The sequence below is a fragment of the Carettochelys insculpta genome, chromosome 1 (genome assembly GCF_033958435.1).
Source record: "Carettochelys insculpta isolate YL-2023 chromosome 1, ASM3395843v1, whole genome shotgun sequence".
In the NCBI taxonomy this organism is placed as follows: Eukaryota; Metazoa; Chordata; order Testudines; family Carettochelyidae; genus Carettochelys; species Carettochelys insculpta.
Window position 1 is genome coordinate 279,674,817 of NC_134137.1, and position 12,205 is coordinate 279,687,021.

At 54.0% G+C, this 12,205-nt stretch overlaps 1 protein-coding gene across 1 annotated transcript; it reads right to left on the minus strand.

The window, feature by feature from the left end:
• Positions 1-2,815: 2,815 nt before the first annotated feature.
• SSTR3 (somatostatin receptor 3) lies at positions 2,816-8,451 on the minus strand. The gene is made up of 3 exons (XM_074983872.1): positions 8,193-8,451; positions 6,266-6,434; positions 2,816-4,776 (listed from the first exon to the last, which is right to left on the minus strand). Exon 3 carries the CDS (start codon positions 4,745-4,747, stop codon positions 3,506-3,508), a length of 1,242 nt encoding a protein of 413 aa, XP_074839973.1. The 5' UTR covers positions 4,748-4,776; positions 6,266-6,434; positions 8,193-8,451; the 3' UTR covers positions 2,816-3,505.
• Positions 8,452-12,205: the final 3,754 nt, after the last annotated feature.

Here is a 12,205-nt window from a genome sequence, read left to right on the forward strand (position 1 = left end):
CCTGCATGCCCTGAATCTCCTCTCTCCTGTTGCATCCTCTCCTGGCTGCTACGCTCATTCCTCTCCCTGCCCACAGAAGGCCATACCATCTCTATACTATGTCTTCCAGAGGTGCTTTCTGCTTCAGAATTCCCCAGCATTCCCTTTGACTTGCTGTGATGCCATACTCTAGCAGGGGCAAGACAGCTACCTATTACAAAGCACCTATCATTGTGGGATCTGGGCCTGTTCTTCTCCAGTGCCTGTTGCCTCTTGTACCATGCCACAAATGGGAGCTCTGGAAGTTCTTCCTGACTCCGTAGGGTGCCTGTGGTCTCTTCTCTTGCTGGTGACCAGATGACCGCAGGAATTCTTTCCACTGTCAGAAAGAGGATGGCGAGAGGCTGTTCTCAGCAGCGAGGGATGGCAGAACAGGGAGCAGTGGTCTCAAGTTGCAGTGGGGGAAGTGTAGGGTGGATATTAGGAGAAACCATTTCACTAAAAGAGCAATGAAGCACTGGAATGAGTTACCGAGAGAAGTGGTGGAATCTCCATCCCTCCAGGTTTTTAGTCCCGGCTTGGCAAAGTCCTGGCTGGGCTGACTTAGTTGGAGTTGATCCTGCTCTGGGCAGGGAACTGGACTCAATGATCTCCTGAGGTCCCTTCCAGCCCTAGGATTCTATGATTCTATGAATGGTCTTTTTGCCCTAGCTATAGGGTAACCATATTTTCCTATCCCAAATACAGGACGGGGAGATATGGGGCGGGGGTCTCCCCACCTGTGGCTGCCAAGGGCTGCCGCCCTGGCTGACCTTCCTGCCTGTCCCATGCCTCGGGGCACTGGGATGGAGGCGGCAGCCACTCTGGTGCTCCTCCCAGCTTCCCAAAGGAGTGGGGAGCTGGCAACCAGGCGGCAGCCACAGGGGTGGGCTCCTGGCTTCCCCGCACCTCAGGGAACCAGAGAGGAGGAGGCAGCCACCCCCGCGCCCCCATACCTCCCCCTCTGCAGGGCCCCTGATGGCTCCCTCTGGTGTGGCCAGAGAGCAGGTGAGAATGTGCTCTCCCCGTGTTCTCCATCCAGCAGCTGTGCCCACACACCAGCAGGGAGCCAAATACGGGCCAATTAGCCCCTTTGTTAAAACACACACACACACACACACACACACACACCCCTTATAGGACTGGAAGGGACCTTGGGAGGCCATTGAGTCCAGTCCCCTGCACTAAAATAAGTCAGGGTGCCCTTCTGGTGCCTGAAATACGGGCTGTCCCACCACAAACGGGCCAGATGGTCACCCTAGCTAGCTACTGTGGATGTGCTCCTGCTCTAGACTTCCTGAGAGTCCACACGGATTGAGCCTCCTGAGGGATAGGAGAAAGGAGGAAACATGAAGAGCCACCTCAGTGAGTGACTTATGAGGCAAGAGATCCATGACTGAGGCACTCGCATCCCATGATGTTCCTCCACGTGTTCCCCTTTTTCAGCCCAGAGAAAGGAGCGCATTTCCCCGAAGCAAGATGTGCAATGGCTGCCACAAGGGGCGGGGGGATGCTTCAGGAATCAGAAAAGGGGATTTGTGAGGATTTGCCATCACTTGTGGATTGTCGGGTGCCACGACGCCAGGTTCAGGGAGGAGAAAGGTGCGTCTGGGGAGGGCTCTTACTCACAGCAAGGCCAGTGCTGGGACCATAGGATCTGGAGATCCACCCCAACCCCATCCCCAATCACAGACAGCGCAGCCCCAGGACAGCGGGGTCATTACCCATCCTTGGTAGTCCAGCAGTGGCCCAGCCCTAGTACACACCTCACCCAATCCTGGGTGCTTTCCCTGGGCTCAGTTTCCCTTCTCTGACCAATCAGTTCTCTTTTAGCCACATACTAATTTGGAGTGAATTTGCTTCTCCCGTCTCCTCAGGGATGTGATTGCGTTGTGCTGCTGATCTCACCAGTAAAGCCTCCTTTCTCTGCTGCCCCCGCTACCTTTTTAACTTTGGCAGTTTGCTTCCAATCTCCTTCTGGGGGTTTAGTTCCTTGGCTTCTCCCTAAGGCAACACAACTAGCCCCAGCTAATCTCACCCCCATCCCCTTTTCAGAGATGGCCTTTGAGCTGAGAAGCGTTACTGCCTCAGAGTGCCACGGTTTTCGTACCTCCCAGGAGTCTTCCTTGGCTCTTGGAGCACTTTCTCCTTTTGGTTCGTCTTCAACCCCCTCCCGCAGTGTCCCCTCAGGGCCCCTGGAGGAAGGTTGCCCGGAACCCTACTGAAGGCTCTGGATTAAAGTTGCTCTTGCTGATTGCCGTAGCTTAGCAACAGCATTTATAGAAAAGTTCAAGGTATAGGGAGAGGCATTTCTCAGAGCCTGCAGGAAAGGAGCAAGGCAGAGGGAGAGATGCTCTCACACACCTCCTATATGCCATCATGTCTCCGCGACATATATGCAGGCAAATCCACCTTCACGCCTAGTCACCCCTGCCTGGACACCCCAGGCACACCCCAGCCAAATCAACCCCCCACACCTGCACGGCCACACCCACAGAGGCAAAATCAATCCCAACACCTGTCCAAGCATCTCACATACACACACCAGTCCCAAACCCCTGTAAATACACGTGTTCAGGCACACGCACAGCTGTCTACCAAACACCTGTGCAAGCATTACCATAGTCACAAAAATTCCTCCCCTCGCTGCCGCGTAGCTGCCCTGGATGCTAGGCACTCCTGTGTCTCACACACTCACCCTCGTCCTCCCAGCACAATCGTACTCGCGCACAGACTGGGCCTTTGAAACTGCTCATGGAGTCCTCTTTATGTTTATTCACCATAAGATGGAGGAAGAGGCTAGAAATTACAGCTTGCAGAAAGTCTTACCCCCAACCCATGGTGTCCTGGTCTCCTCCCATCATCCATCCAAGACCCTGAAACCCCTGGGATCTAGAGATGACGAAGGGTATGTCTCAGACTGCCTCTCCACCCTCAACCAGCCCCATCCGACCTGTCTGCACCTGGGCCATGAGAATCCTTTGAAGAGCCAGGATGTTTCATGTGCAATTGGGATGGTGTCAGGAGGTGAGGAGCTGCCCCCAAGGGATCCTAGAGCAGCTGCAGGGGCAGAAGGACAGCTCTAGGGGCACAGGCAGTAAGTGTTGGGACAGAGAGAATGTCCTGCTTCAGGGAGTATGGTTCCCATGGACACTGGGACATCTTGGGCAGTAAGGACATGAGAATAATTAGCAGCCATATTCTGTGTTGGTTGTAGGGGGATTCAGTGCTGGATCCTCTCTGAAGCTCCCCCACCCCACCACACTCCCTTATCTGGTCCCCGATTCAAGCCCCACCCAGATGTTGGTGCCCTTCTCCCCCGCAAAGAAATTTCTGACGTCGCAGGCAGCGCTCTGCCCTTCCACGCACTCCTCAAGCTCTCCCCATCTTCAGGTGGTGTGTTGGGCCACGCTGCCTCCCTGCCCGCAGCTCCCACTAGGTTGGAGTGTCCAGGGGACAGAGGGACAGCACCCCTCCTTTCCATTCACTATAGATAACTGATGTGCAGCGCACTGGGTTTATCACAGCTCCCAGGCTCCTCTGGGAGCGGCTTCTGCTCACTGCCTCCTGCTGCTCCACTGGTCAGGGGACGCTCCTGTCTGCCATTGCCATTCTGGGCAATCTTGCTGACCCCATTCTCCTCTACCTCCTCCTCTTCCTCCTCCTCCTCCTCCTCCTCCTCTTCATCTTCAGTCTTCTCCGGGGGACGTGCCACCACCTCCTGGCTCTGCACGCGGCGGGACGGCCTCATGAGGGCCCTGCGGAAGCCCTGCTTGAAGCGGCAGGAGAGGAAGCCGTAGATGATGGGGTTGGCGCAGCTGTTGGCGTAGGGCAGCACCACGACGAGGAAGTAGACCCCGAAGAGAGAGGGCTCCTCAGGCAGCGGGCAGACCACGTTGATGATGTTGAGCACATAGAAGGGCAGCCAGCAGAGCACGAAGACGGCCACCACGGTCACCACCATGCGAGTGACTCTGCGCTCGGAGCGCTTGCGCTTGGACGAAAGGGCCCGCACCCTCCTACCGGAAGATCGGACCTTGACGAGGATGAGCAGGTAGCAGAGGCAGATCACCAGCAGGGGGCCAAAGAAGCCCAGCGCGGCCGTGTAGATGATAAAGCCAGTTCTCCACATGGAGGCTGGCTCAGGCCACTGGATGTGGCAGGTGCTCATCCCCAGGGGCACATTGGAGAACACCACCACCGGCAGCACCACCACTGACGACAGCACCCACACGGTGGCACTGACAGCTTTGGCCACCCGGGCCGTCCGCCACTTTAAGGATTTCCCTGGGTGGACCACGGCCAGGTAGCGGTCGACGCTCATCACGGTCAGGCAGAAGATGCTAGTGAACTGGTTGATGGCGTCCACGGCCATCACCAGGCGGCACATGAAGGAGCCGAAGGGCCAATAGGACAGCGCATTCTGCGCAGCCAGGAAGGGCAACCCCAGCATGAAGAGTTCGTCCGCCAGTGCCAGGTTGAAAATGTAGACGTTGGTCACCGACTCGCTCACCGAGTGGTGCAGGACCACGTAGATGACCAGGGAGTTCCCAACCAGCCCGACCACACAGACAATGAGGTAGACCAGGGGGATGAGGATTCCGCTGACATCCAAGCCGGGGCTGGCAGCTGTGGATATGTTCCCCGGGATAGAACTGGTCCAGCTGGTGGAGGTGTTACCCTCCTCCGAAGCCACAGTGGTGGGGAGGGTGAAACCAGAAGAGTCCATGGCAGAGGAAGGTTGGGGCGGAAGATCAGCTGGAAAGTTGGAGGCAGGAGGAGATGAAGAAGAAAGGTATTTACACTGTGAAAACCAGAGCCAAACAAGCCACATGTAGGACAGCAGGCGTAAGGGCACGAGGGCAGAGACATGGGTGGGAAGGAGATAGGGGCAGGATTCAAATTCTGGAGCGTCTGTAGCACTGGGAGAATGTCAGACCAACTGGAAGGGACTTCCCAGGGTGAGGGCCCATGGGTGCCATCGCAGGCCTCTGTTTGCTATTGAAAACAGCTCAGGGCACAGTGGTCTTAATTTCAGGGGGGCCCAATTCTCGTGTATGCTGAACCTTCTTTGTGTAGCCCGGGAGCATGTTTTTTCTTTACATCCTGGGAAAAAGCTCCACAGGAGGGTCCCTCAGTGCAGCCACCCTACCCAGACCTAGCCTCTCTGCTGCCTGTCTGCTCTCTGCATCATCACTGCTGCTGGGCAACTGGACTGGATCTGTAAGTCGCCGTGACATTAGTGGCCACCCCTCACTGCTGCGGCTGAGAAATCCCCAGGAAGTCCTGAGCAAATGTCAGAGGCTTGGCTGAGTGCCCTGGCAGAGGGGGAAGTAGGTTTGCTTCATCCCTGCCTATGAAGGCAAGAGGAGATGGAGAATTTATAACATTCCCATTGGAGGCAGATGGAGTTATACAGTCAGAAACCACCTGCTCTTTCTCTCTCTACTCCCCAGCACCACCCAGCCTGCTCAAATCCAGGCTGCTAATGGAAGGGGCAGTCCCTGCCTTGCCACTCCCTAGCACCAAAGCAAACTTCAAGTCCTCTTAATCTTTTGCTGCCCAATCGCCCATTGCAGCAAGCTTTGGCATGGAAACGGCACTCCCTTGCTCAGCATGAACCCTGAACAAACAGGCCTCCGTGCATCTGCCAGCTCTCCACCGACATTAACAGAGATAGAACAGGGAGCAGAAGGGACAGGATTCTCATTTGTCACCTCTCTGGGGCAGGGCTGCGGCCATCAGCACAACCTGGGCAAAACTTAGAGACACAGCCCCGTGCCTCAAGCTAGGCTGGGGGAGCTTATGGTGGCATGGCTGCAAAGCTCTTGGGTAAGCATGGATCTAGAAAGGCCCTTCTGAAATTTTAAAGAGAGTCTCATGCCTTTGTCACTGCCTGGCGTATTGACCCCACTGCCTGTCTAGTGCAGCAAACAGCCATATGTGGCAGGGTGAGAAGGGGGCTTACGTGGAAAGGGAGGGATGCTTAACCTCGGACTAGGCAGCATCTTCCCTCTCAGTCTCACCTAAGAGTTTGGGCAGGAGACCCCCTCAACATTTCAAAGCTTAGCCGAGCTTCTTTTCCCTAGTAACAAGGGCTGGGAATTTCATAGGACATGATTTCCAGTCCCGGACACCTCCAGCAGCTCAGAAATACACTGAGAACTGTTTTCCCTCATGGTGTTTTTCAAACCATACAAGACATGCAACAGTTTAAAAATCTACACTCTCCCCTCAAATTACTCACATTTCTGGAAGCCTCAGGCAGAGTCTGAGGTTCGTGGTGGGTTCTTATAGTATGGGAATGTGTTCTGAGGTGCCCACAGAGACACCTCCTCTGGCCACTACCATGCCTTCCACGCTGCACACCTTCTGCTTGTACCCACATTCCAACGGGCATCCTTTGCCATGAGTCTCTGCCAAACACAAGTGAGACATCTTTACTTTGTCCTTCTTATCTGCCTTGAATGAGCTGCTCGTTTCTGACGGGGATGGAGAGGAAATGCCCAAGGAGCTGGATTGTGCAGGAAAGTCCAAGGAGGACGTAATGGAATGAAGCTGAGCCATGGGAAATTCAGGGTGCATAACCAGAAAGGTTTCCTGACAGTGAAGTCCATTGGCTGTAGAATAACACTACGATGAAAGCCCCATCACTTGGGCTGTTTAATAGGAGGCAGGCAAAGCCTTGAAAATACACTGCTAGGGACCACTCTGCAATGTCTGCGGAAGATGGGCTGAATATTAAACACATCCTGCATCATGGCAAGGGGTTACACTAGGTGATCCTTGTTGTCCCTTCTAATCCTGAGGTTCTGTGATCTGATCCTTTCCAAATTCTAACTTCTATACTTTGAGCTTTCCCAGAACCTGCTCAGTAAAGTACATAGGTGTTCAGTTTTTCAGCAGAGCAGCAGGGTTAAGGTTAGAGTTAGGGCTTATGGGGCCAGGTAGTATGATAGAAGGTCTGTCCACTGCATGGTAAAGCCCAGATCCGTGGGAGCTTGGATTGTGGTCTCAAGCTTTCCACACCTGCACTTGAGCAGCCGCACTGCATTGTAAGCCTGGGTTTACAATCCCTGAGCCCGAGTTGCACAGCCACGCTAACGCATCCATACTGCATTACTCATGCCTCCTGGCTTGGGTCTGCAGCTTGACCTGCCTCCATGCTACACAACGACAGGGCTTGGGCCTGAGTCACAGTGGGCCTCCGGCTCAGCTCCAGCCAGGTGCTGAATGCTCACTGGCTTGGGGCAAGCTGATTGATGTGTGGATGGAAGGAGACTTGGGTTCCAACCTGAGTGAGAGCCCAGTCTTGGTGTGCTGTATAGACGTACGCAGAGACTTGGGCTAGGCTGAAGGCCGGAAGTAAGGAGTAATGAAATGTACCTCCCATACAGAGCAGCAAGTAGAAGCAAAGGATCTGAGTGAGTGCCCAGACGGCAGGCACAGCATCTCATGTGAGCCTTGCTGGGGCTGGACCTCTGGGATAGGGGTGCAGATGTGGTGGACCCAATGGTGGACCCAAACTATTGGGAGATGCCTGGGAGCAGGATCAAGACCCTGGTTACTTGGCTGACTTTGGGACAGGGACTTTTTGCTCTGTGGTGCCGGACAGGGCCTGGAGGTGCTGCAGGAATGCAAATCACTGACAACAATGGCAGGAGTGTGTTTGTGCTTACGGGTTGGGGTCCCAGGGAGGTGGGGGGTGTTCACAAGTTCAATGTCAATTGCTATCTTTAATCAAGAAATCCAAAGTCTGTAGGAATAAGGAACCTCCCCGCCACCCCATCCCACACTTTGTCAGTGGGAAACAGAGGGAGAAAAGGGGGTGTGGGGAGCAGAAGGAGGAACCAGCCAAACATAGACCAGCTTTGTAATTGATGAGAAACCCACCTAGAATTCCCTGAAACAATGTGCATAGCATCCCCCTCAAACCCTGCACCTTCTGTATCCCACCCACCTCACCGGCACCCGTTCATTCCTACTCCAGTTCCTGACTTCCTCAGCCCCTGCCCTGCGTGGCCTTGCCATGGCCATCACCGGCACTCCACTCTGTGAGGACAGAATGGGGCAGGGGAGGCAGCAGGTTCTGTGCTGGCTGCAGAACCAACTTCTGCCCATGACAGCGCCTGGAGGAGAGGATGGAAAGAGGAGGCAGATTGCCTGGTACTTACACGTCAATGGGATTTACATGTTCCTCCATGCGCCGGGAGAATATGTGTCATATTGTTCCTTCCCCTTTGAAGAAATGCCCGAGCAATGGAATCCCTGTGTAGTTTGTGTCCTTTGTGGGGCTGGAATTCCTTGTCACACTTCTCTCCAGAGGTATCTGCTACCCTCATCTCTTCTGCAGCTCCAGAGGTGGTGGGACTTTTCTGCCTTCTTCCAGCACTGCCACCTCTGCCTGATCGCACTTTCCCATCTGGTCTCCAGGGCTTACCTGCTGCAGGGACCAGACCCAGCTGCCAGCACTGCTCAGTGGAGCTGGGCCTCTCCTCTCCAGCACTCCATCAGCTGAAGTGGGGGCTTGGCAGAGGGGGTGAGGTAGATCAAGTGTGTCAGTTACTCCCGGGAATGATCCCACCAGCCAATCAGAACAGCCTTGGGAGGTGCGAGGTCGGGGGTGGGGGGAAGACGCGATCATGAGAATGAGAGAGAAAGAGAGAGTGAATGGTAGGGGAGGGAGGAGGAGAAGAGGGGAGTGTCACAGTGGTTATGATGGAGGGAGGGAGGGAGGGAAGGAGAATGAGGGGGCGGCTGTGACAGATGGTGACGGAGGGCGAGCAGGAGAGGGAGAAGGAATGAGTGGGAGTGGAGGAGAGTGAAAGCAGGAAAGGAGAGATGCAGAGTGCGGCTGTGTGCAGTGAGAACGCAGTGCAGGGGAGGCAGGCTGGCTGGAGCAGGTGGCTGAGCCCTGCTCTCCAGAGGGAAGTTTGCTACTGGGCCGCGTGGGGGCAGGGGTGTTACAGGCACGCAGGAAAAGAGCTCCCTGCCCTGAGAAGCTTACAGTCTAGGCAGGCACAATGGGTGTCCCCCAGTGCACCATCGCCATCACAGCACATTGGTATTGAAAGGGTTTGGGGAGGGGTGAACCCCAGCTGTTGCTGCACCTTTCTCCCTTCCTCTGTCCCACAAGCATTTCCCATAGGACAAGCATAAGTGAATGTCGAGGGGAGGGGGTCCTGCCACCTCCAGCCCATACCAATCTGCACAGTCCCAACTCCCTGGAGCCCCCCGCCACCCTTCTGCATCCTGGGGATCTGATCTCTGGCACAGAAAGGCATTGGCTCCTAGGGGAGAAATCCAGCCCATCTGCAGTTACGCTCCTCTGGGTAAAAACAATAACCCCGTTCTTCCCACTGGTCGTCCCACCAACAGGTCTCTTGTCCCATCTCCTTTCCTCACCTCCGTTAGAAGAGTGATTTCCCTTTGTTTCCTGTTCCACTCTGGGGGTGCACGTCTCTCTTGCTCAGCCCCCGGAAGCCTTCTGGCTGCCATTCGCCCCTCACCCTTCAGTGTTTCAGCCCGAGGGTCACGTTAGACCCGATAGGAAGGGGTGCAATGCCACAGACAGACTGTAGAATCATAGAAATGTGGGGCTGGACAGGACCTTGAGAAGCCATCAAGTTCAGCTGCCAAGCTGTGACAGGGCCAAGTAAACCGAGCCCATCCTTGGCAGGTGTTTGTTCAACTTCATTAAAACCTCCAAGGATGGGGTTTTACAACCTGCCTTGGAAGCCTGTCCTAGAGCTTAATGCCCTTGATTGTTTGCAAGTTTTTCCTAATAGTTAACTTAAATCTCCCTTGCTGCAGATTAAACCCATCTTCTGCAGACATAGAGACTAACTGATCCCTGTCGTCTTTCTAACAGCCCTTAATGTATTTGAAGAGTAAGCAGCAGGAGAAATGTAGTGCTTTACAGACTAACAAAATGATTTATTTGGTGATGAGCTTTCGTGGGACAGACCCACTTCTTCAGATCAATTTCATTTCTAATACAGACTGACATTTGTAAGTACAGAGGACCAAAAAGGGGGGAAAAATGCAATAAAAACTGACAAATCAAATAGGACTGAAGGAAGGGGGTGAGAGGTTGTGGGGGGTGTTAATTGTTCTGTCTGAGATCTTTTTTTTCCTCTCTTTTTGGTCCTCTGTACTTATAAATGTCAGTCTGTATTGGAAATGAAATTGATCTGAAGAAGTGGGTCTGTCCCACGAAAGCTCATCAGCAAATAAATCATTTTGTTAGTCTTTAAAGGGCTACATGTCTGCTGCTTTGTTTTGTTGGAGTACAGGCTAACACGGCCACCTCTCTGTTACTATTCAATACTTGAAAACTGTTCTCAGGTTCCCCCTCAGCCTTCTTTCCTGAAATTTCTCTTACCTTACTTCCCAATTCGCATTTTCTAGACCTTTCTTCATTTTTGTTGTTCTCCTTTAGATTCTCTCCAATTCGTCTATATCTTGCCTAACGTGTGGAGGGTGACCATATCGCCAAACACGGGGCACTCTGGGGGTCGGGACGACACCTTCCAGGTGCCTGAAATACAACCGTGCAGGCCAAAATGGGTGGAGTGGTCACCCCACTCAGGTGGTGGCTGCCCTGTGGGTGCTGCCACCTTGCTGGGGGGGCGGGAAGCCGGGCTTCCCAGCTGAGGGGAGCATCTGCAGATGCCGGCTGCCCCATGCCTGGGGATGCTGGGAACAGGACGTCAGCTCCACTGGCGATGGTCCCGGCTTCCTCAAGCCATGTGGAACCAGAAACCGGGTAGCAGCTGAATATGGAGCAATTAGCCGCTTTGTTAAAATAAACTGGGATGCCTTCCTGGGGCTGTCCCTGCCAAAACGGGACGGATGGTCACCTTATTAGCGTGGCACCCAGAATTCGGCCTGGTACTCCTGTGGAGCACTACCTGCCAGGACTGAGTAGAGCAGGACAATTACCTCCTGCCTCTTACATACAACACCGTTGTTCATGTACCCCATATTAGCCTTTTTTTTGCTACTGCATCACACTGTTGACTCGTGTTCAACTTGAGATCCACTATAGCTGCCAAGCCTGTTCAGCTGCGCTACCCCCTACACAAGCATCCCCCTTTTATAGTTATGCTTCTGGTGTGTCCTTCCTGTGTGCTCATCTTTCTTGATTTTCCTCTGATTGATTTCAGACCAATGCTCCCATTTGCCAGTGTCCTCTGGAATTCTAATCCTGTCCTGCAAAGCCCTTGTAACCCCTTCCACCTTGCAACCCCTCCCAGCAGGCTGGCAGCCTGCAGATGGGGAGCTCAGTTCTGGGCTCTGCTGGCACCTTTGGGTGCCAGCTGAGCTGCAATAAAAAGCTGCAATGCTGGCTTAGGGCTGGCTTACACTTGAAATGTAGCTCAATATAGCTGTGTCCCTCGGGGGTGTGAACCAGTCATTGTTTAATGTATCAATTAGTTCCCAGACCTCCTCTGTCAACAACTTAGCCTGGGACAGTCTCTGATTTTCAGCCACTCTCACGACTTGGGGGCCTGACACATGGGTTTTGGAAGCTTGGGCTTGGTGATAGATTCTGGCGTTTATAGCCCCCCCGCCCCACCGCAGGCATGAGTAGGGAGCCTGAGACCAGAATCCATTGAGTCCTGCCTCCAGTGCTAACACCAGCTGTGAATCAGGCCCAGGCACCTCTGTTCACAGCCCATTAACGCCACAGGCATCTGCAGAGCCCACTGCCACAGAATGTCATGGGGTTGATGCAGAAAACGTAGCACCGCAGGCTATCCCTGAGGTGGGTTTGCTTCTCTGACCTACCCTGACTTTAACCTGTTGACCTCACCACCACCGGGGTCTAACCCTTTCTGGTACAGCCCGTCGCCATTATTAACCTGTGAAACTTCCTGAAGCAAGATAGAACTCATGGGGAGCTTAAACACAGGCTTGTGTGGCAGAGAGGAAACGTGGTCCAGTCCAGCCCCCTGCCCTGTTCTCCTGCCATCGTCTTTGGATTTTTCTTTACCATTGTTTTATCCTGTACCCTTCTCCAACCTGTGAGGCCCTTGGTAGGGGGTGTAGGGAGCAGGGAAAGCTGGCTGAGGCCATGAGCTGCAACCTGGAGTTGTCCAGGAGAAGCCGTGCTCTGAAATCTGCTCTAACAGCCATCACACGATGCTGCTTTTCCTGTTCTTAGCAGCAACCAAGGTTCCCA